A 26734-nucleotide genomic window follows, 5' to 3' on the forward strand; every position below is an offset into this window, starting at 1 on the left:
CGCAGGCGGGTTTCCCATAAGCGGAGTGGAAAGCTCTTTATTTAACCCGTACCCGCCACCTGCCCCCAGCCCCAGCCCTGCCTCTGTCCATCAGGGCTTGGAGCTGCACAGACAGGCCAGGGCTACTTTTTTGGCAGGCTGAGCCACATAAAATCCTTTGCCAGCCACAGCTGAGTCAGGCTCCAGGTAACCCTTTCCCCGCGGCACCCAGGGGGAACACATCGGGTGTGTGTTGAGGGGGGGAACGATGGCCACCCTGCAGGAGCGTGGTGCAACACACGGCCACCCCAGGGCTGCTCACAGCAGGACCGGACCTTCTCCAACCCAAGCGAGCCAGGCAGGGCTGTCTCCAGACCAGGGTGGGTCCTGCCCCCCTCCCCTGTCCTCCTTCAGCTCCCTCCACCCAGTGCCCTGGTCGCTGCTCTCGCCCCGGCTTCCCACCCTCCCCGTTAAACCACGTGGGGATGCAACAGGCGACGTCAGTGAGTGACGCAAAACTGACGGAAGAAACCAAGCAAATGATGACAGAAACAACTGCATCGGGGGCGTGACAGAATGACTGATGATTTAATGCTTCTTGAAGTTTTTTGTTTCCTTCCACAGGGCATTGGTTTTAAAAACAAACAAAAGGAGGTAAAATAAATTAATTTATGTACACTTTACATACACCGTGTCACGTGGAGCTTTGCAGCAACGGTAACCAGAAATCGTTACAAAATAGAAAGTTACATGGCTGTTGCAGGTCCTCAGCAGCCTGCAACGTACAAGGTCGTCATCCTGAGCATGGTTGGCAAAGTGATCATGTAAACATGTTTAGAAGCATTTACGGTGGACAATGGATGGGCCAGCTTCATCGTATTCCTGCTTTGTGATCCACATCTGCTGGAAGGTAGACAGGGAGGCCAGGATGGAGCCACCAATCCAGACAGAGTACTTACGCTCAGGTGGGGCGATGATCTAGAAGAAGCCAAGAAAGAGAGGAGATCAGCGAACAAGCACCCGCTGCGGTGACAGGCGCTGCCTTTTCTTAGGGCTGTGCACAGCTCCACCTGCTGTCTGCAGGAGGGGAAGAGGGACATCCCCGGAGGTGTGTGCCCGGGTCTCTCATGTTCCAGTCTTACCTTGATCTTCATTGTGCTGGGGGCCAGGGCTGTGATCTCCTTCTGCATGCGGTCAGCAATACCTGGGTACATGGTGGTACCCCCAGACATGACGTTGTTGGCGTACAGGTCCTTCCTGATGTCAATGTCACACTTCATGATGCTGTTGTAGGTGGTCTCATGGATCCCTGCAGACTCCATACCTGGCAGCAGGGGAGGGGGGAAAGGCAGGCACAAGTTAGGCACCAAGTGAGAGCTCTGCGGCAAGACTCAGGAGGGAGGGAAGAGCTGGTAAGAGAGGAAAGAGGGGAGGGGGCACACACCAATGAAGGAGGGCTGGAAGAGGGTCTCTGGGCAGCGGAAACGTTCATTGCCGATGGTGATGACCTGCCCATCAGGCAGCTCGTAGCTTTTTTCCAGGGAGGAGGAGGAGGCAGCAGTGGCCATCTCGTTCTCAAAGTCCAGCGCCACATAGCACAGCTTCTCCTTGATGTCGCGGACGATCTCGCGTTCAGCTGTTAGGGGGGAGCAAAGGCGTCAGTGATTGCAAGGGGGGAACAGGGCATGCCCGAGTCCCCCCCCACGGGTCTGCAGGGACTCCAGCCCCCTCCCTGACCATATGTGTGTTCCCAGCTGGGAGCACTCCCAGAGCTTGCCAAGGAGTGAGAGGTGGCAGCACCCCTGGGGGTGCAGGGGGTGTCTGTGGAAGTGAGGGGGGACATGCCGGGGAGGGAACAGTGCTTACCTGTGGTGACGAAGGAGTAGCCACGCTCAGTCAGGATCTTCATCAGGTAGTCAGTGAGGTCCCGGCCGGCCAGATCCAAGCGCATGATGGCATGAGGCAGGGCATACCCTTCATAGATGGGCACGTTGTGTGTCACACCATCGCCAGAGTCCAGCACGATACCTTGGAAAGCAAAGAGCAGCACCTGAGACGGAGCTCACAAATGGCCTTGCACTAGGGAGCAGAGCTGTAGGGGACCAGTCCTGGGTGTCCCCAGGAGAAGGGTGTCCTGTGGGACACTTGCACTCACCAGTGGTACGGCCAGAGGCGTACAGGGACAGCACAGCCTGGATGGCCACATACATGGCGGGCACATTGAAGGTCTCAAACATGATCTGGGTCATCTTTTCACGGTTAGCTTTGGGGTTAAGGGGGGCCTCAGTGAGGAGGGTGGGGTGCTCCTCAGGGGCCACGCGCAGCTCGTTGTAGAAGGTGTGGTGCCAGATCTTCTCCATGTCGTCCCAGTTTGTGATGATGCCGTGTTCAATGGGGTACTTCAGGGTCAGGATACCTCTCTTGCTCTGAGCTTCATCCCCTACGTAGGAGTCCTTCTGACCCATACCCACCATGACGCCCTGCGGGGCAAGAAAAGGGGGTGCTCAGCAACCTCTCCGCGGGACTCCCAGGCGGGCAGCGAGCTCCCGCTCCGCGTGTGCGGAGCCACGTGGGGCCGAGCGCGGGACGGGGCAGCGCCCAGGGCACCGGGCGCAGGTCCGCGGGAGGATGGGCTTGGGGGGGTGGGGGGGGAGGGAGCAGCAAGACGGTACCTGATGGCGGGGGCGGCCCACGATGGAGGGGAACACGGCTCTGGGGGCATCGTCCCCGGCGAAGCCAGCCTTCACCAGGCCGGAGCCGTTGTCGCACACGAGCGCGGTGGTCTCGTCCTCGTCGCACATGGTGTCGGCTTTCTGCGGGAGGGCAGAGGGGCTCAGCCGCGGCGGCGGGGATGCCTGCCTCTGCCTCTGCCTCTGCCCCTGCCCCTGCCCCTGCCCCCGCTACCCACCCCCGACGGCGCGGCCCGTCCGCCAGCCCGGGGGGCGTCGAGGGCGGCCTCCGACGGCGGCGGCGCTGCTTACCTAGGGCGGGCTGCGGGCTCGGGGCCGCTGGGCAGGGAGGGCTGCGGCTGCTGGCCGGCTGGCTGGGGGGTCGCGGCCGGCCCCGCCGGCTTTTATGGGGGCGGGCGGGCGGGCGGCGGCCGCCCCCAGGAATGCGGCCCCGACCGTCTCCATATTTGGGCGTCGGGCCCGGCCGCGGCCCCCGGCCCCGGCGCTGCCCAAACAAGGCGCTCCTGGCCGCGGCCCAGGTGAGAGAGGCCCGGCCGTATAAGGAGCGTCTGCCGTGGGCCCCCCCCCCGCTCCCCGCCTCCTCCCCGGCCAGGGCAAGGGGCCGGCCGCCAGCCTGTCCGAAATATCCCCCGGCACCCGCCTGGCCCGTTAAGGGCAAAGCAGGTGGGAGGCGGCGGCGGCGGCGCGGTGGGGCAGGGGCGCCCGGCGGCCGCCCGAGGGGACGCGCCCCGGCCCCGGCTCGGCGGCTGCTCTAGGTGAAGCCTGCGGGCCTCAGCCTCGTCACAAGGTGCTCACGGGCTTTAAGAAGCGGTAAAATCCTTACAAAGCTTCGCCTTTTTTTCCTAGAAGTGCCGGTGCAGGCTACCTCCCGGGAGGGGAAGCGGCGCGAAGGCGTAGGCGAAGCTGAAGTGGAAAGGCGGCTTCGTGGTTTCCGTGCAACACCCGCCCCTCCGCGTGCCTTCCAGGTGCGGATGGGGTCGGGCTTTATGTTTAGCCCATGTGAAAGCCACAGCTTTACACGCTAAGTTACGTGTTTTTTTCTTGGATGTGATGTAAACACGGAAAATAAGCGTGCAGGATAACGACAGTTAGTCAAACGCTTCAAGAGAAACCTGGGGAAGCATTCATGCCCGGGACTGTGCTGATCCCAAAAGCCTGACGCAGAAGTGGATGCTGGTGCCCTTACCGGGTGCCCGTGACTGGACTGCTGAGCTCAGCCTGGCCGGCAGCAGAGGCATCCTGTGTAGGTATCACACAGCAGCTCACCCTCCTAAAAGGCAGTGTGGTCTCACAGACAAGTCATCTCTGACCAGATGCAGGCACTGTTCCTCAGTAAAGAGGGACAATCCGTTTCCTTCAGCTATGGATACTTAAGCAGAGATGCCATGTGGGGAGACCTGGAAGATTTCATACAGAAATTCTGACTACCAACGGAAAGAAGCAGCAAGGCGAGGAGGTAACGCAAGTAGGTTTGCAACTTCCCCAGCAAGCTGCTGCACATCAACCTTCAAGACTTTCTCTGAAGGTACAACTGGCCAAGGGCAAACCCTTTTGAAATTTGGTGAAAGGAAGTCCGGAGAGGAGGAAGAAGAAATACTAAACCAGAAACATTCTTGCTGCAAGGAGTCTCCTGAAAGCAATGGCATTTCAGTAACTGCGTTTCCCTCACTGCAAGGCACAGCAGAAGGGTCAACAGAGAAGGAGACGGCTCCTCTTCTGATAATTTCTGCATCCCCTCGTTTGGCAGCACGCCCCTTCACCGCTGGCTGCACCCTGTTTTGTTCTGCTATAGATTGCCGTTTGCTGTCTTGTTACTGCATTACAGCACACTGGAGATAAAATATGCTATTTTCTCATGCTGTTCTTCAACTTCTTATTTTATTCTTCAAGTCTGTCATCTACAACTGACAGCACAGAAATTGAAAGCCTGAAAGCACTTAAAGGAATCACAGCCATCAAATCTATGCACAGAACTGTAACGCTCAGCCATCGAGTCTAAAATACAGCGAGTTGTGTTGGTCAGATGTTGAATTTGAAATCCAGTGACGTTTATAACAGAATTCCTGCCTGAAACATTAACATCACTGAAAAACATTCTTAATGCTCCTTTCAATGAAACCTGACACAAGCATGGATCTACTCTATCCCTTCAGTTTCTCTGAATTCTCCCTCTTCCCAAATACAGTTTACAGCAAAATGCCTGATGGCAATGCTAGTTTCTTACAGTTCTGCCTAAGAGATCACTTTCTGCAGGGAGCTCTGATATTTAATTATGCTCACTAAAACAATTTGATTTTGGTCATAAGTCACAAAGCAATTGAAATTAGTTTCCAAGAGAGAGCGGGGCACAAGGAAAATCTTTTCTGAAACTTGTCACAAATCACAATTTATAAACTTTCCTGCTGCTCTAGTGACAATTGAGTATAGACCTGTGGACATTTTGTACTGTGTATATTTTGAATTAATGAGAAAATAAATATTTAAGAAACATACAACTCCTTATTCCAAAGGAGCCATCTATGCTCCTTAAACTCTTTTAACTGAAAACTGGGTGTGTGGGTGTTTTTTCTCCCAAACCAGCAGTAATTTATTTACTGTTTGTTACACTCGGAAAACAATTTAGAACTATTGTGTAGTCTTTGATACGTAAATGAAGGCATCTTCCCCATACAGTAATTTGAGAAGACAGTTCTGTAAAAGAACAGGTTGTTACGTAATGAAATAACGCGTGGGGAAGAGGAATAGTCCAAAATCTCAACCTTTTCAAGCTTCGTAACAGAGTAGTGAACCAATTCAATATTTCTAGTACAATAACATTTAACTTCAGTTTAGGCATGGAAGTTATTTTAATGAGGTTTTATTTAAGTAAACTCATTGCCTGTAGCCTTCTGTTTTGGCAATAGTCAGATGAAAGACATTGTACAAATGCCAAGTAGCTCCTAACCCAGCAGCAGAATAAAACAGTAGTAGTGAAAACTATATGGCTGAGTTTCCTGAGAACCTGGAGAAATCTTTCACGCTGCAGGGAGCAAACATCTGCCAAATAAGCCAGACACCCTGAAGCAGATCTGTAGCTGAGGATTATCAGAAACATGTACTTCCCCAGTTTTCTTCGGCTTACTCTTGCCGATCCTCACAGAATACAGGTGGTCAGCAGTCTAGGAAGGTGAGTTGGAGAAGGACAAGATATCCCTGAAGTGTTTTACTGCGGTCAATCAAGAGCTTTCTCTTCAAGTAAAATTTGAGCGTCCAGTAAAAGTTCAGCCGCGGAACATATATCAAGGGGTGCCAATCATTTGTTAGATTATTTATTTCTCCAGAAATGTTAAGTTTGTCAATCAGCTGCAACAACTTTTAAAAGCATATTTTAAAAAGCATGTGGAATTCTAGGGCTTTAAAGGATTCATTTGTTTGAAGCCACAGCTAGGAGTGACGGCCACGCTTCTGTGAACCATGCAAGACGGCAGAACAGCAAAGTTTGCGTCTTAGAACAACCTTAGAAGAGGACTGCTAATGCATTTCTTTCCCTTATTAGTTAGAACCTCTCTAGATAAATCTATTCTTCCAAACATGTTCAGACTCTCTGCCCAGCTTACTGTATTAGTACAGGGAGGAGGGGAAGAAACGGAAGGGGAGCTGTGCTTTTAAAACTAGAAACTGGATTCTCTTCAACCAATTTAACTTCTGACCTTCTCAGCTGTTGGATCAAGTTGTTGCAGCAGGCACGCAGCCAGACAAGTAAAACATAAGGGCATGCAAGTTGCTCTGTATTCACGCTCTGGCTGTCGAGCTACTTGCAAAAGAAAGGTGCAGCTTGTCATATTAAAGTCACTTTAACTGAATTTTAGATTTAAATTGCTACCAGCAATTTAAAACCGAAAAGTTATATGGTATTTTTTTACCACCATGTTAGAGATAACTTACTGGGACCGGGGAAGCAGTAGCATCAACTAGTAAAGAATGAGTCACCGAGTAAGGAAGATCATGCTGGACTCCCACTTTGATAGCTGCTTTCTAGGTTTCCTGAGAGCCTAGGTTCAAGCAGTTATGGTGAATGACTGCGCGGTAAGCTCTTAACTCCCATTGTTTTAGCTTTACTCTAAAAATCTGAATATAATTTATATGAACATTACAAATGGAAAAAAGAGTTGAAATGCATTGAAAATGTAAGTAAATTTAAGTTCACGTATATAACCTGGAAGAATGGTGTAGTGGCTGGACCACAGGGACTTTGAATGAGAACGGGGCTTTCTTCCTAACTGTCACTGGCAAGCTGAGTGACTTAGGACAAGACGATTATCCTTTTCGTGCCAGTATTCTTTAATGCAAAGTTGAATTTACCTAGTTCCTATGGCAGAAGATACTTCAAACTAAAGGTGTTCTATCAGTCCAAAGTATACAAAAAACCTTGAGAGCAGAGTTATGTTACAGAATAATAATTTATTTTCTAAATAAGCTCAACAGTCATGCAGCATTAATGTTTTCAAGTATGTTCTTCTGTGAAGACCAGTGAAATGAGTGCAAAAGATTCCACCTTCTTCAGTGGGTCCCAGGTTTCACCCTTTGTATCTGTGCATCTTTAGCCCTCCCAAATGCTGAATGAAGATATAAAGTAGGAAGTTTACAAAGGTACAGAAAATGGAAAAAAAAAACAAAAAAAAAAAAAACCAACCCTTTTTCTTTCACCTGAAAACAAACCACCACCACCACCCCACGACTGGAGTGTAACATTTATAAATTGTAAAGACCAAGCACATTACTATATATAAAGTTTATTACAAAGTTTTAACAAAATAAGAACAGAATGTAAAAAAAGTATACACGAATTTAACAATCCTTTAGAAAAAAAATATTAAAAAAGAAATAGTGAGATTCATCATGCTTGTCCCTGAACGTAGAGTTCGTAGTTTGCCTTTAACACAAATTCGAAGTAAGGATTAGATTTCAAGTTGCCAAGTTCGTCCGCTTGCAGCAAGTCTTTCACTTCTGGCAAGTATTCACTTAACTGAACGCCTACAAAACAAAACTTTTCATTATAGAACTGATAAAAATACTTAAGTGCTAATGCAAACACCTGTGCCTGTCTCAGTGAAACTACTCTCTGGAACTGAGAAGAGTTAATTCTATTGCGCATGTCAAGAAATACAAAACTGGTTATTCTGCAAAACTAGGAGTCAAAATTCAAGATTCAAATACTTCCTACCCAAACAGAGCTTCTCATAATGATTTAAAAAACACGGTGAATTCTATGAATAAACCTAAACAATCCTTAAACCTAAGAAATTTAAAACTTAAATCCAAGCCACGTAGCACTTTGGGGGAAAAAAAAAAAGACAAGAAAAAGAAAAAAAAGTCATGAAACAAATACTCCTACAAATACTCCTAATGTGGGTTGCAACATTTCAAGTTGGGCTGTGGGAATCTTACAGAAGGAAAGAAACTGATAGGATTGAAAACACAAAACTAGAACTGTTTTGAAAAACATTTATGATGTGGAACTTTTCCAGTTCTGGAAAAAAAAAAAAAGAGTGTATAGTAATATTAACACTGAATTTCTTTGAGTCTTCTAAGCTACTTAGATTTTTTTTTTCCAGAGTCTGTAACTTCTACGGCCGTAACCTTCCTTGGTCCATTTTACCTTAACGGGGGTTTTGTTTCATTTTTGCTTTTTCTTGGGGTGAGGGAAAAGGGGGGGGGAGGGGCAGGGAAGAACATTCAAGCTAAATTAGAGTAAGCTCTTTTAAGTGACAGACCATTAAATCTTAATCTCTTATTTTACAGAATATAAGCATTTGGTTCCAGAAGACATTTTATTGTGTGATAACAAACTGCTGAAAAGCTGACTGCTGCCCTACTGAGCAAGTAATTTGAGGATCTACTGAGATTATAACCAAGGAATCTGCTAGTCTTGCATCTCCTTATCACTTCATAAGAGAAGTGATTCTGTATCTGTGATTGTAATTACATACTGCATTGCATGCGGAAGTTTTTATTGTTCTGAGAAATTATTTATCCTCCTCCTTAGGTATTAGCTGTTCGTTTTAAGCAGCTTTAAAACGAAACAAGTTCAAGAAGTTTACTTTTATTTACATTTTACCTTCTTTCAAGAGTTTTTGTAATATTTTCACAAATATACTATCTTTAGATGCTTCAATTGGATCGTCTTTACCTTCTGAATTGGACCACCTGCAGGTCACAAAAAATAAATTGGGTGAACAGTTGAGCACATGAAATAAAACGCAACACTAACAACAAACGACACCTAGGAAATTTGACAAATTATCCAAGATGATTAATAAATGTTCATACAGGAAGTGTTATATACTTGTCTACAGCTCAAAGCAAGAGGTTTTTCTGTCCTGGGTTAGTTTTTCTTTATGTCAAAAGTAAAACTGTCATGTAATTACATTACTATAAGGTAATCGAGTTAGGAGGACAATATAAATGCTTCTCATCTTCTAAACTGTAAAAGCAAACATTACTTATTTCTCTGATAAAAGCAGAAGTATTATCCGTTAAGATAAAAACTAGTCTCAACAATGATTTCCATCATCCCACAATCATTAAACATTTATCTTTTAGTACAGTAAAGCAGGAGACGTAATTTGCCAACATGTTTGAAAAATGGGAAAAGGAGGGGAAAAAGATGGACAAATGTAATTTGCAAGCCTGTAACAGCACACAAAAAACTATTTCCTGAGTCTCATTTGTGATTAAACATGAACGTGAAAATTTGTCAGTGCAAGTCTCATTTGTGATAAGAAAACCCCCCAAAGATGTTTATAAGAGAAGGGTCGTTTTAAGTGAAAATTTTTCATATTTGCAGAGCTTTATATGGAACGGTTTTAAGACAACAGCAACCTAACTTTCCTTGCAGTGATTCTAACCTCTCAGCTGGTAACGTCCCCTCTTCCTTGTGTTAAACTGCCAGACAAAAAGAGGTCTCTCATGTCAGTTCCCAAACTAACAAGGCTCTCGTTTAGCCCGTGGAACATGGTTGCAACAGATCTGGACCTGGCTCCCAGGAGCTATACTAACAAACCCTCTGTACTTCACTGAGGCCATGATTTCACCCTGGATGTCAGCTTAACTCCAAGACTTCCCAGATTTCATCTTTGATTCTGCTGGGAAGATTCTGAGGAAGGGGGAAGAGGAGTGGAGTGAGGTGCAGAGGAGGCGGCGGCCAGCGAGGACGGCTACCAGAATGCCTGCAGCACGCTCAGCAAGGCTCGCTCTTCTACTCAAGAATCTCACCACCCTCTGTAGTTGTTCAACTAGAAAACAGATGCCACCCTTAAAAGAAGGTCCTACGTGCAAAATAAAGCATTTGACATGTCATAGATGGAAATTAAACACTGCTTCTTTGGAAGTAGCTCTCAACCTCTTTGTAACAGAGCATTACTGGACTAGAAGCTCAACTGGGAGGATCAAGTTTTCTAAACACTATTCCACCCAAAGGCAATTTGAAATTGCATCTGGTTAGCTACTGCAGTGGACAAAGTCCTGTCAGCAATATACAAATATACACACACACACACACACACACATATATATATACACATACATACACATACAAACACATATATATAAAATTCGAAAGGTTTAAATATTGTTTCCAAAATGCTGTTCCTGGCCCAGTGCAGGCAAGGCATAAACAAACTGCTAGAGTGGTACCATGTAGGAGCTCTGTAATCTTCCATCTTGAAATTAATAGGTAAAGAAGAAGCCACTTAAAATATGCAGAAACAGGTTCATGCTATTCTATATCGGAGGCGACTAACTCGGTAACACAATCGGGAATTTATTATCCACAGAACACTGTCCTTTGGAACCTATCCTGTGCACAAATGTGAATACAAGTGCTACTTATTTCCATTTTCACCACAAAAGACAGTGCATTTGGAATGTATTCTCATCTCATTCCTTAGGTACTCTTAGAACAGGGAGGGGATTTAGAAAAATCTGGCTGAAAATTAATAAGGAAGAAGAGGGAATTATCTGAATTATTTAAACTGGGAAAGAACAACAGCATTGCTTGATGAGAAGATTCTTCAGACCAATTGGATTCAGCCTGTGTTCAGTGTTGAAGATGATCTGGAAGGTTGCTCTTCTAAGCAGTATACAAAGCTTTGATCTCTTACAATCAAGAACGCAGCTTTAACTCAGAAGAGAGGCATGAATTTGTCAAAGTGATTCAGTGGCCAAAATAAGTGCAATAAAAGCCTGCAGGAGTGATTTCAGCATACATTGCTCTCAAGAGGCTTCTGACTTGAGACACGTTTAAACCACAATAGTGGTTTAGAAGAGTTGCCTCAAAGAGAAAAAGTTACTTCTTTTACTTATCAAAGGGTACAATAAGAATGAGAGCTGTATGGCTACATTTCTGTTTCTTACCTGTTGAAAAAGCAGAGTAAGATGCCACTGAGAAAAATGAACAAAGTACTGCAGGAATATCTTTTTGTTGCGGTTTCACTTTACAAAGAAGACGACACATCCTGATCAGGTATTTTATACTTTACTAATCTTATACTACGAAATCCAGTCTTTTCAGTGAGCTGAAGAATAGTACACGAATGCACGATTTTGCAAAAAGCAACGTCTCAAAGAACCTCCTAGTAACTTATACTTATTCTGGACTTACCCATCTCTTTGGAGAGCCTTGCAGAGAATTTTGAGTTTAAGATCGTTTACATCCACTTCCTCTTCCTTCAATTCAAATAAGGAGAAAAGATAGGTAATTTTAAAATTTCTTTGTTTAAAGAAATAATTACTGTATCACACTCAGATTACACTGATGAACTGGGTTCTTTAATTACTGAACATTGTTAAGTTGTAAGTGATAGTGGTATTATGTATATGGCACTTTTATATTAAATCCCATTTGTCTATTTGGTCTGCTAAATATACGTCCTAATGATTAAAGCAATGTTCCAAATGTTAAAGAAATCCAATTTTGATAGTTCCTATACCTTATAATTGGGCAGTTCCTGCCACCTTACTTTACAGATTAAAACCTTGGGTCAGATTTTAAATTATTACTTTAGACTCCTCTGCTACCATCCCACCTTTTTGCCTGGTTTGGGGAAGGGGTGGGAGGAGAAAAAAAGTCAAATTTGCTGTTTGTTCAAATGTTGAAAGACATTAGATTCATTTGTACTGAACATTCAGCGCCAGTAAGTTTTTCATAGCTTCTGAATTGTGTTTTTGCCTTATCACTTACTGGCTCTACTGGTTTCTGAAAAGCTGTAACACTTTGGGCTTCAATATCCTGTCTATTTTACAACAGTTCTAAGATTTAGTTCCTTAAATAGTGCAATCCACTTTGACGTCTTCATAGAAAAAAAAGGGCTACAATAGTGCAAAAAAACATCTTCATGACACATATATACATTTCCAATTATGGTTCAACTTGTCACTTAGTTCCAAGTTGTTCTTCATTACACTTTTGCTTATTGCACTACAATTATTTGACGGCTAACATGGGCCTCGATGAATTCTGTTCTACAACACAGTAAATCAAGGGGCAATAAACGTAGATTACTGTTTTCTGTCTTGCTCGTTATACAAGCATATACAAATGTGGAAACGCTAGCAAAAAGAGCAAACGTTGTAGGTTTGCTATACACCTTCAACAAGTAGAGGTAATATAATGACCAGGAGATAGGATTTAACACAAGAAATATTTTAAAAGTCCACTAGAAAGCAGAAGAAAATATTCACACCATACAGTTTCAAGAAATGAGAATAAAACTAACATTAAGTTTAAAAAAAAGGTATGTTTTATCGTAGTTAGACTGAAAATTGGATTTAGGGCTGTTAAGGTAACTATTAATAGCGGTGTATCTAATTAAACAGGTTAAGTCAAGTTCAGTACTACATGTTTAACTTAACTGCTCCCACCCTTCTGCCTTAAAAGCAGTTGTAAATATATAATAGAGACAGTTTGAACAAACTAGGAGAATTAATGTAGCTGCTATCTTTTCAGTTTTAGTAAGAAAGCCTCCGAAATCCCCATGTAGCCCAATATTCAATAGCCCTACTCCCAACGAAAGCTGTCTTGATTTTATCTATGCACAGAATTACACAGAAGGGTGTATCTTAAACCAATTTAATTGGAATTGAAACTATGTTGCATGTAGACAGTCAATGCAGTAAGCTTGACTTAGAGACTTGTCACTGGGACTAGATCAATATACCACCAGATTTAAACCATTACAAGCATGTCCACACGAGGACTTTTTGACATTTAAGGCAGTTTTCCTGATCTATTACCGTCTGTATAAAGATGAGCGATATTGTAGTTCAGCTATCCAAGCTCTGCTGAACCTCAGACGTGACAGACAGATTTGTGATGTTATATAAAATTATTAGCTTTAATTAATGCACCCATGTGCTCTAACATACTCTACCAATCACAAAGTAACAGTACGAAATTTTCTAAGCCTTAGAAACAGCAAATAATTTATATCTAATCTAATCCTTGTTCTAGCATGTCCGCTAATTAGTGTACATACAGTGCAATGGATTTACAGAATCGCTTACAAACGAGTAAATGAGAACTACAAATTTGTAAACAGAGAAGTCAGTAGGGATACATACAGTTAATGAGAAAAATACAAGAACACTGTTAACACTAGACTGAACATGTAATAAAAGGATGCTTAAAACCCCTACAAACATGGAACTTCTTTCTACGCAGTGTTCTGAGGACCAAACAAAATAACCACCTATGATGGTCTCATAGAGAGCAACTCATCTGATCAGGTATCATAAAAAGATGCATCAGCCCAGAAAGGTGGTACAGTCTCTACCCTTCGAGGTTTTCAAGATCCAACAGGATAAAGCCTTGAGCAACCTGGTCTGACCTCACAGCTGTCCCTGCTTTGAGCACAAAACAGGACTACAGACCTCATGATCTTCAACTACAGTATGGAAGAACTACAGTATGGAAGAAAATCCACAAGTAGGTTTTCAGACATGTCCAATTTGATTGCCAATACTTGAAATACAAGGTAATCAACCAGCTACTTGGATGGAGGATGGAAATCCCAGGAGGACTTTAAACTCCTTTGGATGAAACAAGGAAAAATAAAACAAGAGGATTGAAAGCGAGCGTGTATGAACGGTTTCAAAAATCCCAAATTCTTCAGAAACTTGAAGTTCAACTGGAACGGTCAATTAGGAGCAAAGCATAGCTGCCACAGAACAAGACCGTGAAAATCCCTTTAAAAGGGGTTATGATGATGACAAAAAGAGTTAAAGACCAACTTTCATAACATCTGCACTCATGCTGATGATCTCCCCTCCCCCTAAAAAACCCACTAAACACAAGCAAAATGTTTTCTCTTAGAAAAAGCAAATTCATTTAAGAAAAAAATTCATTCATTTAAGAAAACACGTCACTTCAAGTTCAACGTCATGTCAAGCTTCAAGTTCTAAAACTATAATGGGATTTTAAAGAAATACCCACGACAGGAAGCAGGAAATTACTTTCACCTTCATTTGAGCAGCTAACTCATGAGAAAGTAAAACTTGCACAACAGTCTCAGACTTGGCAAGGGCAAGGAAGTGATTACTTATGTCATCAGGCTGCAAAGGCTGTGAACATGAGGTCAAGGAAACCTGAGGAAGAAGAAAAGGACTGAACTCAATCCTACAGCTACAGTTCCTATTTTAACAGATGAGCTGCTCAGACTCTTCAACCACTGAAGACTATTCATTTCCATTTGAAGACATGGCTCAGGCTTTCAATATCCCCACGTACGACAGCTGAAGACCAACTACCTCAATTTGAAAAGAAAGGCATATTTTCAAGCACGTAAACAAATATAAATTCGTAAAACAGTGCACTGTACGCAAGTTTTAGTTCAATACATGCTAAACGGTGACTGAATTCAAAGTTCTTTTCTTGGCATGGCCAAACTAACCGGCGTGCATTACATATAATGCCCACATTAGGAGGTGTATTTTACAAGTATATTAGTAAATGTGTCTTCAGAAATACACATTTGTCTTAGAATGGGCAGCCCCTTCACTGCACAGAAACTCAGAAGCTTAGTGTCAGAGCCCCTTTTAAGGTATAGTGTCAGAAAAAAAGACCATACATATTTTTCTCAGTGTCCTGAAGTATTACAGCTACTTTAAATGCCCCCTTTAAGTAAGGGAAACCATCAACTCTAGACTTTGGAACTCTGGAAGCAAGAGGATGGGTCTTGTCTCTGCACTATGTTTCTTGCTAGAGAAAAGCAAGGAAAAATAAAGAACAGCTTAGACGTTCTCAAGTCTGTATTTATACTTGTACCCGTTAAAGGATAACCCAGATTAAACTCGACGTATGTAGCTGAGCTCATCTCAGAAACACTACTCTAATGCACCATCTCTAATTTGTGCTCAATGGTCTACTCAAGTTATTAGAGACTCAAAAATCTGACTGGCAAATGCTTTTGAAATCTCACTTTCTTAAAGTGACACTGATTTTCTTTAGACGTTAAAAAAAAAAAAGAAGTTATCTGAGCATTCATGAAACAGGGAGGCAAAATTTAAGAGGAAAACTAATTTAAAAGAATAGAACCAAATGAGTCCATCAAGTTGATTTTACTACAAAATGTAACAATTATTTATATTGTAGCAAAATTGATGGCAGTAGTTAGGAAGAGGAAGCACTGGATTTTCTTTTTAAACTAAAGAAAATTAACTCAGTTTGAGTTAGTAACTGAGAAGATTAACATACTAAGTGCTAATACTTTCGCCTTCCTCAATACACAAAGTATAGCACAGTACTCAACACAAAACAGAAGTAAACTAATATTTATTTTCTTGCTTTACATGTGAATATGTTAATAATAGTAAAAGAAACATGATTCATAAGATAATTAGAGAAGAGGAATGCAAATAAAAACAGTTTAAAATCAGAACAACCTAAATATTTATAAATATCAAACCAAAACTATTGAAGGCCAACAAAATGGCACAACAGTTTTATAAAGCACTACTGCAGAGAGGATCTTGGAGCCCTTCCACGCAGAATAGCAACAGTTGGGATAATCAGAGAAGAGCTCTCATTTTCAAGTGGTAAGGAATACTTTTCAGTTCATCCATAAGAGAAGTCTGAAGTAATTCTCTGAAATAGTACTGCTTTAGCTTTTTAGCTAAAGGCCTCAGAAGTCGATTTACTCACGCGTGGCGGAAAGTTACTCCTGACATGACACTAGATCATACAATGGGATATGATGACAACTCCAAGTTTAAGATAGCAAACCTGTGATTCAGTCCTGTTTACATGTTAAAAAACTGATGACTCTTTATCCTACATTATCTAATGACACTCAGAGAAACTGCCAATAATGGAGATGCAAGAACCGGACTACTGAGAACAAATGATCTTTATCCTGTTTGGAGAAAGCCTGTAGAGAAGCAAGGCTCCATCAGAAAGAAACTAGACTATCAATGAGATCGGAAGATAAGGAGTGTCACTTTCGTAAATGTTCTAAACCACATTTGGCATTAAATCTCCAGTGACTTGGAACAAACCAAAAAAAAAAATTAGAGGTTATTTTTACTTACCATACACTAACCTGATAGGATCTTAACTAACTACAGAAGCACGATCATAGCTTAAATAACCTAAAAGGAATAATCTCTGGATTAGAAATCCTTCCAACTTCCCCCCTTCCCCCCCAAAAACCCTTTTCCTACCTCATCAATATACTCCAGTAGATCAAGTGCTTTCTTGAAATCATACTCGTTGGCCCTTCTGTTCTCATCGCATATGTACATCTACAGTATGAAAGATTAAAGTACAGAATTATTTTTAGCCCACAAACTAATGTAATTGATATTGTGGACAACTCACTGTGGGAAGACCACCATGTATTTTCCACTTACATGACCTTCTCATGAAAATATGTCTTGATTCAATTGCAAGTATTTTTATAGTAAGGAATATACTTAAGGTTTTAGAGCAGCATTCCACCTACATGACAATGGTCTGTGGACAAATGATATTGGATATAAGGCTGCTAGGTTTCAAATTTAAATGCCATTTAAGGCTGCAACATTCCTGGACTATTGTAGCCAGAGCTCAGTTCCACAAATAAAATGAGCTCTCAGAATTATTTCAGCAATTAAGCTCAGAGTAATAAATAAGCACATGTACTGTCTTTCACCTTTTAAAAACAGATAAACTTGCTATCAAAAATTTCAAATTTTCCCCATAAACTAAATTAGCACTTTAAACAAAAATTAACACTAATGAACTTTTTACTTCTACTTTCCCAGTTTCATTCTCTCACTGCAAGAAGTAAGAGCATTGATTTGACAACAGATGTAATTCAAAAGGAAAATTGGCACGGTGCCAGCTGTTTGGAAAGTCTAAAGTGACACTTCCTACTCTTCCTTATTCCCACAGAAAGCCTCACTTAAAGATACAGGCAGTGACTTCAGAATCGGCTGACTGTAAGCGCTATATTAAGAAAACGTGGAAAATTTAACAAGTGCGTTACCAGCTTCTGCTTTTCAGAGGATTACAAGAAGTAATGGGTTGCAAATCTGACCCCTTTAACAGGATCTGGTTTGTTTTACAACATACTGCCGTCACTCATCCCTCTAGTATTTTGTGTGTGCACTGAACAGTAAAAATATGCTGCCAGGAGGGTAGAAATAAGGCCACTGGTTCCTGCCTACCAGCAGAAAGGGGCGTGGAGGGGAATTCAGCTCTAATATCGATTCTAGGATTGGAGCGGGGGGGGAGGGAGGGGTTATTTCTTATTGTTGTTGCTGTTTTTAAAAAGACAGACAGACGTCGTCTGGGCACTCAGTGCAGCAGGTGACCAAAAGTCCTTTCCTCCTTCCAACTCTTTACTTTTCTACATTGCAGCATCTTTCTCCAATAAAGTGTAATTCTTTGTTCCTTCTGCCTTCCAAGCTCTGCCCTACTGAGGATATAACAGAAGGTAAAAATTGTTCCATATCCAAAGCTAGTTTAAACCAGTAATTCAGCTTTTGGCACTGATCTGATTGGCCTCTACTCACAGCAGTGCTCCAAAACATCTCAACAAGGAAGAGAAATTCTGAACTGAAAACAGCATTCTGAAGTCTGTTGTTGGTAGAAGCTAAGGAAAGATAAGCAAATTCATAACTTAGATCTTCAGGTGCTTAGCAAGTCAGATAAGAGACAGAAACAGCTGTGATCTTCTCATTGATTTTATCGCACAGAGCTAGAAAATATAATTGAACTTTACCTGTGCAATGAAGGATACAAGCGGTACTTACATCAATGAGCTGAGGCGCAGACAACACTGGCATATCATTAAGGTTCAGCTGTTTCTCTGCCAGTAATTGTTCAGGAAGGGTCTCCTGATGCAACAGGAAACGCTCCTGTTCTGATATTTCTTGTAGTCATTTAAGGAGATGAAGATTTCATGTTATTAAAATTTGACATGAGAGAGATAATAACGCTGAGAATGCCCTTCCTGATTTCACAAATGCATATATTTGTGGGTATATTATGACAACTACTACACAGTTAAAGGATTTCCTTCTATAGCCTAAGAGTCTCAGAATTTCAAGCCACATTCAAAATCATTGAGAGCCATTTGATAAACGAGCTTTAAGAAATTCACCTGTTTTTTTTTTTTTTTATCTTGCATGTGAAATGTAACACATATCTTCACAAAACTCATTCAGTGGGAACAGTTTAGAAATTTGAGCTACCTCAGAACTGGTGGCTAGTCTAGTGGCTTTTAAAAAAGCTGTGCAACCTGTTATTTATGGCAATATTTTACATGTTATTAGAATAAGTGAAAAGGTAAAAGTTTCTCACATGCATAGTCCTAACTCACAGGTGAAAATGAATGCCAAGGTAACTGCTTCATGTGCTGTTTTTACTATCCTTCCTTTAGTGAACAGCTAAGTGGGTCAGAAAGAACCCCCTGAATATCATCCCAGTTTATAAGCTAGTTTTTCAGGATAAAGTATTCCCGACTTTTCCTTAAAAAGTTAGTCTGATTTAGGTGGCTCAGGAGATGCTTCACAAAAGGCTCAGCAATCTCTGCCATAGGCAGAAGCAGGTAGCTGGGGTAGCAACATCATCAGCCGTTTAGCCTTGCCGTGTTAGAGCCCTTAACCTAACAAATTAACTATCTGCAATATTAACACAATTCTGATTCAATAACTTCATTCATCTATTTCACACTTTGTTCTGCTTTTCTTACCTTCTATTTTTTCTTGCAGTATGTCTTCTGAGAAGTCAGATGCCAGTGCAGCTAATTTGCTCAAGCCAAGAAGCGTTTTCTTCTTCGCAAAGTATCGGGTCTCCATATTTGCTAAAGTCTGCAAAGTTCTGTGAGCCTGAAATTAATAAAGATGTTAGAAATAAGATTTAGAAGTTAACACTATGTGAACAGACCAGACCAGACCATTTTGAACAGCAGTCTCATAGCTATTTATCATTTTTAAAAATGCAGGTTATAGTATTACAGCTGTTACAATTTAGAAATTAAAACTCTGCATTACACTTTTCAGGAGAAAATACAGATCTCTAAACCCACTATATCCAAAATACCGTTTTAATTACCGACCAAGAAAAACTCTTACGATCAAAGGATAAATTGCAACTTCACGTATCATAGCACTGTGATTTTATTCAAGGCTTTACGATAAATACTCAGGCAAACATACTCTGACAAAACAGCTTAGCATGCAGACTGATTTACTTGTTAAGGAATACAGACAATAGAATTTTAGGTATGAGCCCTGTGGTAACCAAACATACAGGCAAGAATTTACTTGTATATCAGACAACGGAACATAACATTTCTCTGAGCATCTACTCAGAAATAACTATCCAGACAGAATTATTTCTGTTTTAGAATCCTTGCCCCCCTCTTCATACTGCTTTGCTCTAAAAGACAAAACCTCAGTCACACAAATGGAGCATTAGATCCCCAAACACTTCACAATTACTTGCGTTATCTCAGGATTTCATCCAGAAAAATTCTTGGAGTCCTTTTTTTTCAATGGGACACCATGATATATGGTACTATCAACCGGTAAGTTATGGTGGGATAAATGTTTCATGTTCTGCATGCTTAATAAATGTGTGCACGAGCTGAAACAAGCTATATTTGTGAGGAAAATTCTCAACACAAAACTAGTTTATTTGCTGAAGTGAAATAAATTCATAAGTTTAGCAGAAGGAAGGAAAGACTGACCAGCAGGAAATAGGGAAAGAATAACTGGGCAGCCTACAAGGCAACAAACAACCAAATTTAAGACAAAGTCACAACAATCTATCCGCATGCACATTAAGCATTTTCAAAAAGAAATTGCTTTAAATTATGTATAATTAAAATAATCAATACATTTTTTACCTTTGTGATGCACAAGAATTTATTTGCTTTAAATAAACGAGCTTTGAAATACAAAATTTAATACAAAATACTCTTGCTGGGTAAACTGAGAATATTACAGATATTCACTGTAAAACTTCCACCTTCACTGGAGCGGTGATCACATAACCTAATAAAACTTCCTTGATACAAAATATTAGTCACCAATATGGGATGAAAAGCAGCCCTAATTTGCATTATACGATGCAGCAGCTTATATGACATACCAGATGGTGCCGGGAGGGAGGCTTGTGGTACTCTCTTAGTAATCCCTGTCACCCCTCTTGTAACTCACTTATCTAAGTTTTCTTCTTTTGATGGAGAGCGACAACTAGGTAACTTAAATACATATTCAAGTATGCAACCCAGTGGTTAGAAGTTCTAAAATACAGTATTTCATTTTGATTGCATTAAGAAACCCTACCTTTTGCAAATCCTGGCTATTGATCTCATGTAACCAGCTCAGATGCTCATGGGCCTGCAAAAAACTAGCCAACTGTCCATGCTGAGTAATAGGTTGAGATAATAGCTTCCCACGCTTTCCTTTTTCTAAATACCAGCGAAACAGGAAATCTGAAAAATTCTGAAGATAAAAGGATATGAACACATTTTGAAAGTTACCTTTAGATATAGCTGTATCTCTCTATATAGAGATATATATTTTTAATACAGCAAAAAGTTTCATGAAATGTAATTCTTAACAACGCCTGTTAACCTGCTTAAAAAAAAAAAAAAAAGAGGATGAGAAAATATACTAGTGATGAAAAAAGTTAAAGAGTTCTGATAGAAAGGTCAGGTCTAGGTCTGATAGAAATACAGCATTTAAAGAATGGCATGGGAACAATGTCACAACCACAGAATTCGTCAGCTACCCTGCAACAGATACTTATACACACAGCAAGGTTTACCCTTCAACAGAAGTAGAGAAAGTGCCAGACGCAAATTCTTCACGTTAACTCATAAGAATGTAAACAGATATTATGTCACCCGCAACTCTGATCTCATTTCTTTACCCATCCCTTTTCCCCCTCAAAACTCTGTGCTTACTACTTCCTTTCACATTCATATGTTCACTTCTGCTGTTCACTGTTTTTCTGAAACGTTCCCTATCTCCATCTGAACCAGCTACCTTACTTCCTTCAGTCATCATTTAAAAATGAATGTCTTCATGCTACTTTTTTAACCATTTAATCCTCAAAAACCTTCAATGTGAAATAACTAACTAGGATTTAAGCCTGAGATTTCAATTACAGATTAATTCATAATTAATTAGCAGAGTAATAACGCTAAATTTTAATGGCATTAAGAATTTTAAAGATAAAGCTCGAGGAAAACATTAGTCTGATACTGTATATAATTCATTAGACTGTAACCCCACCTTAGCCAAAGTAACTTCTTTATAAAAAAGAAGTGTGACAACCCTCCCCCCCCCCGAAAACAAACAAACAAAAAACAAACTAAAAATGCATCTAAGGCACCTAAAAAAGAACAAATGGAGAATTCACCCCCTTTTGGGGGACATGTTGGAGTATTTAACCGTGGCTACTAAAAACTTAACTTCTATCCATTACTGATATTTTTGCTTGTCCTTATTACCTCTCTTTGTTAAGAAACTCATAGACTGCGGTGAAGTTCTCTTTCCACAGTTGTTGTGGTACACTAATCAAATTGAGCTTGCTGACCCTCTAAGACTGGGAAACTTCTTCCCAGTCCCCCTCACCTCTGAATCAGAGAATAGTTGGGATGGGAAGGCACTTCTGGAGATCATCTGGTCCAAACCCCTTGCTCAGAGCACAGTCAGCTAGAGCAGGTTGCCCAGGACCATGTCCTGTTGGGTTTTGAACATCTCCAAGGGAGGAGACGCTACAACCTCTCTGGGCAACCTGTTCTAGGGCTCAGTCACACTCACAGGAAAGAAGTGTTTTCTTGTGTTCAAGTGGAACTTCCCAGTGTTTCAGTTTGTGCCAAACTGAAACATTGCTTTCATCCTGTCACTGGGCACCACTGAGAAAGTCTTGCCTCATCCTCTTGACACCTTCCCACAAAATGTTTATACGTACTGGTAAGATTCCCCCGGAGCCTTCTCTTCTCCAGACTAAACAGCCCCAGCTCTCTCATCATCTGCTCCTATGAAAGACGCTCTACCTCCTTAATCACCTCAACTGATCTACTGCCTTTTCCTTAACCTTTCCAATTTTTCAGCACACTTTAAAAAGGTTTACACCAGATTTGAACAATTTTTTCCAGCATCTATCAAGCAAGTACCAGATAGGACAGTAAAAAAAAAAAAAAAAAAATCACAGCAATACCCCTACTTCCTACTCTTCTTAACTACTTTTCTATGTATACACTTAATCTCATCTGCCCTTTTGGAAATTATCCTCAAATTTATATTAGATGTATTTAATTTAATAAAACAACAGTACCAAGTACAGTACTTGGTGAACCAGTCACATAATGCTGAAAGATGTCAACAGTGAGACAGTGCGTCTGAGGCACAAAAAAAAGGTCCTATGAAGAGCCACTGTCTATACAGGTAGCATCCACACTTTTGTTGACTTTTTTTTGTAAGCTCAGGGCAAAATACTCCACTCAGTTCTGCAAGGTGAATCATGACTCCAATTTTCTGCATTTCCTTCCTTAGATATATCATCTGTAAGCATCACGAATAAGTAGAAAAAACAGTAATATTTTAGAAGTCTGCCACTGAGGTGGATGCAGACCCTTTGTGGGGGGTGGGGGGAAGGACATATGAACCTACATTCAATACTGTGGATTAATGCTCAAATTTATAATCTGCTTATAAAAATATATATAAAAAAATAGAAAACCTAAAAAAGGTCAACACTTTTTTGCAACATTCTACATACCATCTTATTACAAAACACTATCTAAAGGAAACAGAAGGAGAATTACCTGGTCCGCAAACTGACTCATGTAACGTTGTAATCTAGCCTGGTTATCTGTCTGCTCACACATTTGCACCAGGATATCAAAGTCACAGTACTTCTCTGCTAAAGCAGCTGCCATCTGATACTGTCCCAGGGAAACTAGGCAACCAAGAAGCAACAAAAGTTAAATACGCTCATCTTCAGCTGTAAGAGGATGTGTGATGGCAATGACCAGAAAAATGAAAGTTTTTCAAGTGCTCACTTGAAGGAGATATTTATACATTCCCAAAGAACCATTTACTTCTTACATACCCTGTGCACATGCAAGTCTATATACTACCCCTGTCCCCCAGTGCAAGAGGGAAGAGAAGTTTAGAAGACTAAATGGCCAGAACACATCCTACTTTCTCTGGAAGTTAGCATACATCTGCTGTTTGTGCTTTGGGGGAGGAGGGAGGGAGAACAACTCATGACTCAGTACTTGCAATTAACATTCACTTAACTACAAAAAGTGAAAAATCAGCAGGCAAATGCTTTTGTTACCAAACAGAACAATTATAAAGATCATGGGAATTGTATTCAAAATATATTATTCAAATTCTTTCATTTTGATTCAAGAGCCACTGTTATCTATTATGTTAATAGTTAGCAGAACACTCCTTTTTGTTTATAAGAAAACATAAACTTTAAAATTGAATATAACAATGTAAGATGTATTTGCAAGCTATCAGAATCCATGAATGTCAGTAGAACTGAGACTGATAAAGTTTAAGAGACTTTTCTTAGACTTTAAGAACATTAAAAAATAGTGACTACGAGACTGTTCTATTTAGAGTGAATTGTTCACGTTTAGTTTAAAAAAATTAAACTTTACAAATTTACTAAAACGTACTTGCTCTGTGTTATTTCCCTTTAACAAGGGAGCTTTGTTGTCAAATTATTCAATAAAGACTTGACCACATCTGTGACTGGTTAAATGACAGGTTTGATTATTAAATAATCAAGACCGTTAGATCAGTAATTTTGCTGATAAACACTGAACAAACTTTCAGATATACAAATTTATGTCAACTAACCACAATATAAACATTTAGAGATCCATTTATAAGCTATACTTCAGCCAGCTGGCACAAGATAAGCTTCTTTCAGGAAAATATAAGAAGTCTACAAAACAAAAACTCAAGCAGCAAAGTTTTATCAGATACGCGTACTTGGATGACCGGGTGGAATTGCAGAAAAAGCTTTTTCTGCCATCTGTTTTCATTTTACCAAAGATTCCACTGTCATAAAATGAAAGTTATTCACTGATGCTCTGAAGGCACATACATGCGAAATAAATAGAATTCATACACAAATGCCATTTCATCTATCAGATTTTCCTCATCAAACGGAACAGTTAAACCTTGTATTAAAGGAACGCATACGGTACTTACGCAGAGGAGACAAGAGTTCTGATCTTTTCTGCACATACTCCATTTCCAGATTACTGTATCTCTCTTGATCAGCAGGTCGGTCAACAGATTTCAGCTGAGAAACATAGCCATCTAGAAAACAATCTAGTAGTGCCACCAGCTGTTCAGCCACAATGCTACGGAGGTTACTGTCCACCTGAGGATACACCACCTTCAGAATGATTCCATGCTGACGTATTATTGCTGTACGTACACCAGCAGGACCACTAGATGCTTTGAAAAACAACACAGCGAACATTAAAAAATAAGCCCCTCACCAAAGGGATCTATATGCTGAAGTATAACAAAGACAGGATTAATCATAATAATAAAACAGGACCTAAAAAATGAAAAAACATCAAAAGAAAAAAGCTAGTAAACTTAATTTAAAAGCAAAGCAAAACTACTTACAAACGTATTCCCGTCTATAAACACCAGGAACAGAAACAAAAATATCCCGTAACCTACACAGATCTATAGTGTCAGCTACCAGTATATCACATATTGTTTTGAAGAAAAATAATACTTGCACACTCTCTACACAAAGTAGAAAATAAACACAAGAAAAATATTGTAATGCAGCACACATGAGAAGAGACAACTACTGTTAATCTGATTTAAGCATTTGGATGTACTCATGAAGACCCTGCTTTCAAAAGATTTTGATCTTGGGAGCACAAAGTATGTGTGTTTTATATATAGAGGCTACAGGGAAGCTTAAGCACCAAATGGAAAGCGCTTGCTTTTGCAAATGTTTGTTCTGACAGTTTTTCGCAATATTAAATCATCAAAACAAAACACATTTAGAAGAGCAAATGGAAAATCATCACTTCTTTTTAAAACAGTTGAAGATAACATTTTATGATTCATTTTGAAGTTATATATCCCATAGTTCTGTCAACTAGAAGTAGCACATACTAAAAACCAGATATTAACGGTGTCTCCCAAATTTTGGTTTTGTAGTCAAATCTGCAATGTAAGTTTTAAAGAATTATCATCAATAGTGGAGAAAATAAACAATAACCAAATGATACCTTTAGCTTCTAACATTCTTACTGACAACCCTATCATAGTTCATAACAATAAAGGTTTAACATTCAGATTGAAAGCTAAAGCAAAGATTTCAGAAAATGTTTTAGTGTTCTGAAACATGTGAAAAGTACTTTTTGTTTATAACAGATAACTAATAAGTTATTAATACTATCACACTTCTCACCTGTCCATGGAACATATTCAGGTTCTCTTTCTGGAAGCTCTCCGGTTTTATATAAAGAGGCTCTAGACTGACGATACTGGCTGGCAGCTTGCAGCATGTCCTACATAAAGGCACAGATATCAATATTTTGAAGTCTACCTGCTGATACACAGGCCATAAAGTTTATACACAAGCCATAAGATGCTTTGTCTTCTATAATTCCGAAATGTTATTTTACTATTCTCCACATTTTTCATTACTTTCTCAATTGTGTATAAGACTGCATACCAACGGAGGAAGCCTCAGTGCTCAAGCACAAGCTCCTCACTCTTTACTACACGCTCCCGCTTGCGCAACTTGTGACAATGCTCCAGCTTCTCAAACTTCCTTTAGCAGTTGCTCAGAAGGAAAAGGAACGTCCCTAATTCTGCATCAGACCATATCTTCTTCCCTAAGGTATTTGGGCATATGAAAAACGTATCCACTTTGGTTCTCATGTCAGTAACTCAAACAGATGTACAGCATTCAACCTGTTGAGCACTCTTATATTCACCCTCCCTTCCCACAGACATTCTAGCTAATGCAATTCTATACCTTAATGATGTTGTTCACATTGATAACTATCTGGGCCCACTCAATTGATTCAACAGGCATTTCTTTCAAGATTTGTTCCTCTTCTTCTAGGAAGCACTCAAAGATGGAATCTATCTGCGACACCTTAAAGATAGGAAGAAAAATTGCTCTGAACGCAAATATAACTCGGCTTTCAGGTATCAACTGGTGATGGATATATGAATTATATAAAAAAACAGAAATATTAACGGAACCCAGATCAATAGCCAAAAATACTAAAACATATTAACTGTTCAAATGGATAATGAAACCACCAGCTTATACTTGATAAAATATTGAGAATACGAGAAGTCCCTTAATTCTGGACTTAAATCAGCCAGAAGGAACTTTCATCCCTAACGGGAAAGCTGTGCTAGCCTTCAGTTCATCCCTTAAAAACAATAATTTAGCACACATTTTCTTATGTGCTGTAAAATTTTACTTGCCCTCCATGTAGGTTAGCTGGAAATCAGAATAAGTTTACTCCTCCTACACGAAATCTGTCAGGATTCATGTTTTAATCCCAAAA

The 26734-nt window shown here is 40.7% G+C and overlaps 2 protein-coding genes across 3 annotated transcripts in view; both read right to left on the bottom strand.

Moving 5' to 3' along the window:
* Positions 1 to 539: 539 nt before the first annotated feature.
* On the bottom strand, positions 540 to 3196 carry ACTA1 (actin alpha 1, skeletal muscle). Its single transcript, XM_068939040.1, has 7 exons — positions 2961 to 3196; positions 2652 to 2792; positions 2135 to 2459; positions 1846 to 2007; positions 1424 to 1615; positions 1122 to 1303; positions 540 to 957 (listed from the first exon to the last, which is right to left on the bottom strand). The coding sequence occupies exons 2-7, from the start codon at positions 2778 to 2780 to the stop codon at positions 814 to 816; spliced, it is 1134 nt and encodes a 377-aa protein (XP_068795141.1). The 5' UTR covers positions 2781 to 2792; positions 2961 to 3196; the 3' UTR covers positions 540 to 813.
* Positions 3197 to 7425: 4229 nt separating this feature from the next.
* NUP133 (nucleoporin 133) overlaps positions 7426 to 26734 on the bottom strand; it is a 40847-nt gene continuing 21538 nt past the window's right edge. For both annotated transcript variants that reach the window (XM_068939042.1, XM_068939041.1), the window contains exons 16-26: positions 26188 to 26310; positions 25615 to 25714; positions 24381 to 24632; positions 22973 to 23106; positions 20481 to 20639; positions 18881 to 19016; positions 17940 to 18058; positions 16365 to 16445; positions 11311 to 11375; positions 8767 to 8855; positions 7426 to 7682 (exon numbers count right to left, since the gene is read on the bottom strand). In XM_068939042.1, the coding sequence (XP_068795143.1) occupies positions 7546 to 7682; positions 8767 to 8855; positions 11311 to 11375; positions 16365 to 16445; positions 17940 to 18058; positions 18881 to 19016; positions 20481 to 20639; positions 22973 to 23106; positions 24381 to 24632; positions 25615 to 25714; positions 26188 to 26310 (1395 nt within the window). In that variant the 3' untranslated portion in view covers positions 7426 to 7545. The remainder of the gene's footprint in view (positions 7683 to 8766; positions 8856 to 11310; positions 11376 to 16364; positions 16446 to 17939; positions 18059 to 18880; positions 19017 to 20480; positions 20640 to 22972; positions 23107 to 24380; positions 24633 to 25614; positions 25715 to 26187; positions 26311 to 26734) is intronic.

The sequence above is a fragment of the Struthio camelus genome, chromosome 3 (genome assembly GCF_040807025.1).
Source record: "Struthio camelus isolate bStrCam1 chromosome 3, bStrCam1.hap1, whole genome shotgun sequence".
NCBI lineage: Eukaryota > Metazoa > Chordata > Aves > Struthioniformes > Struthionidae > Struthio > Struthio camelus.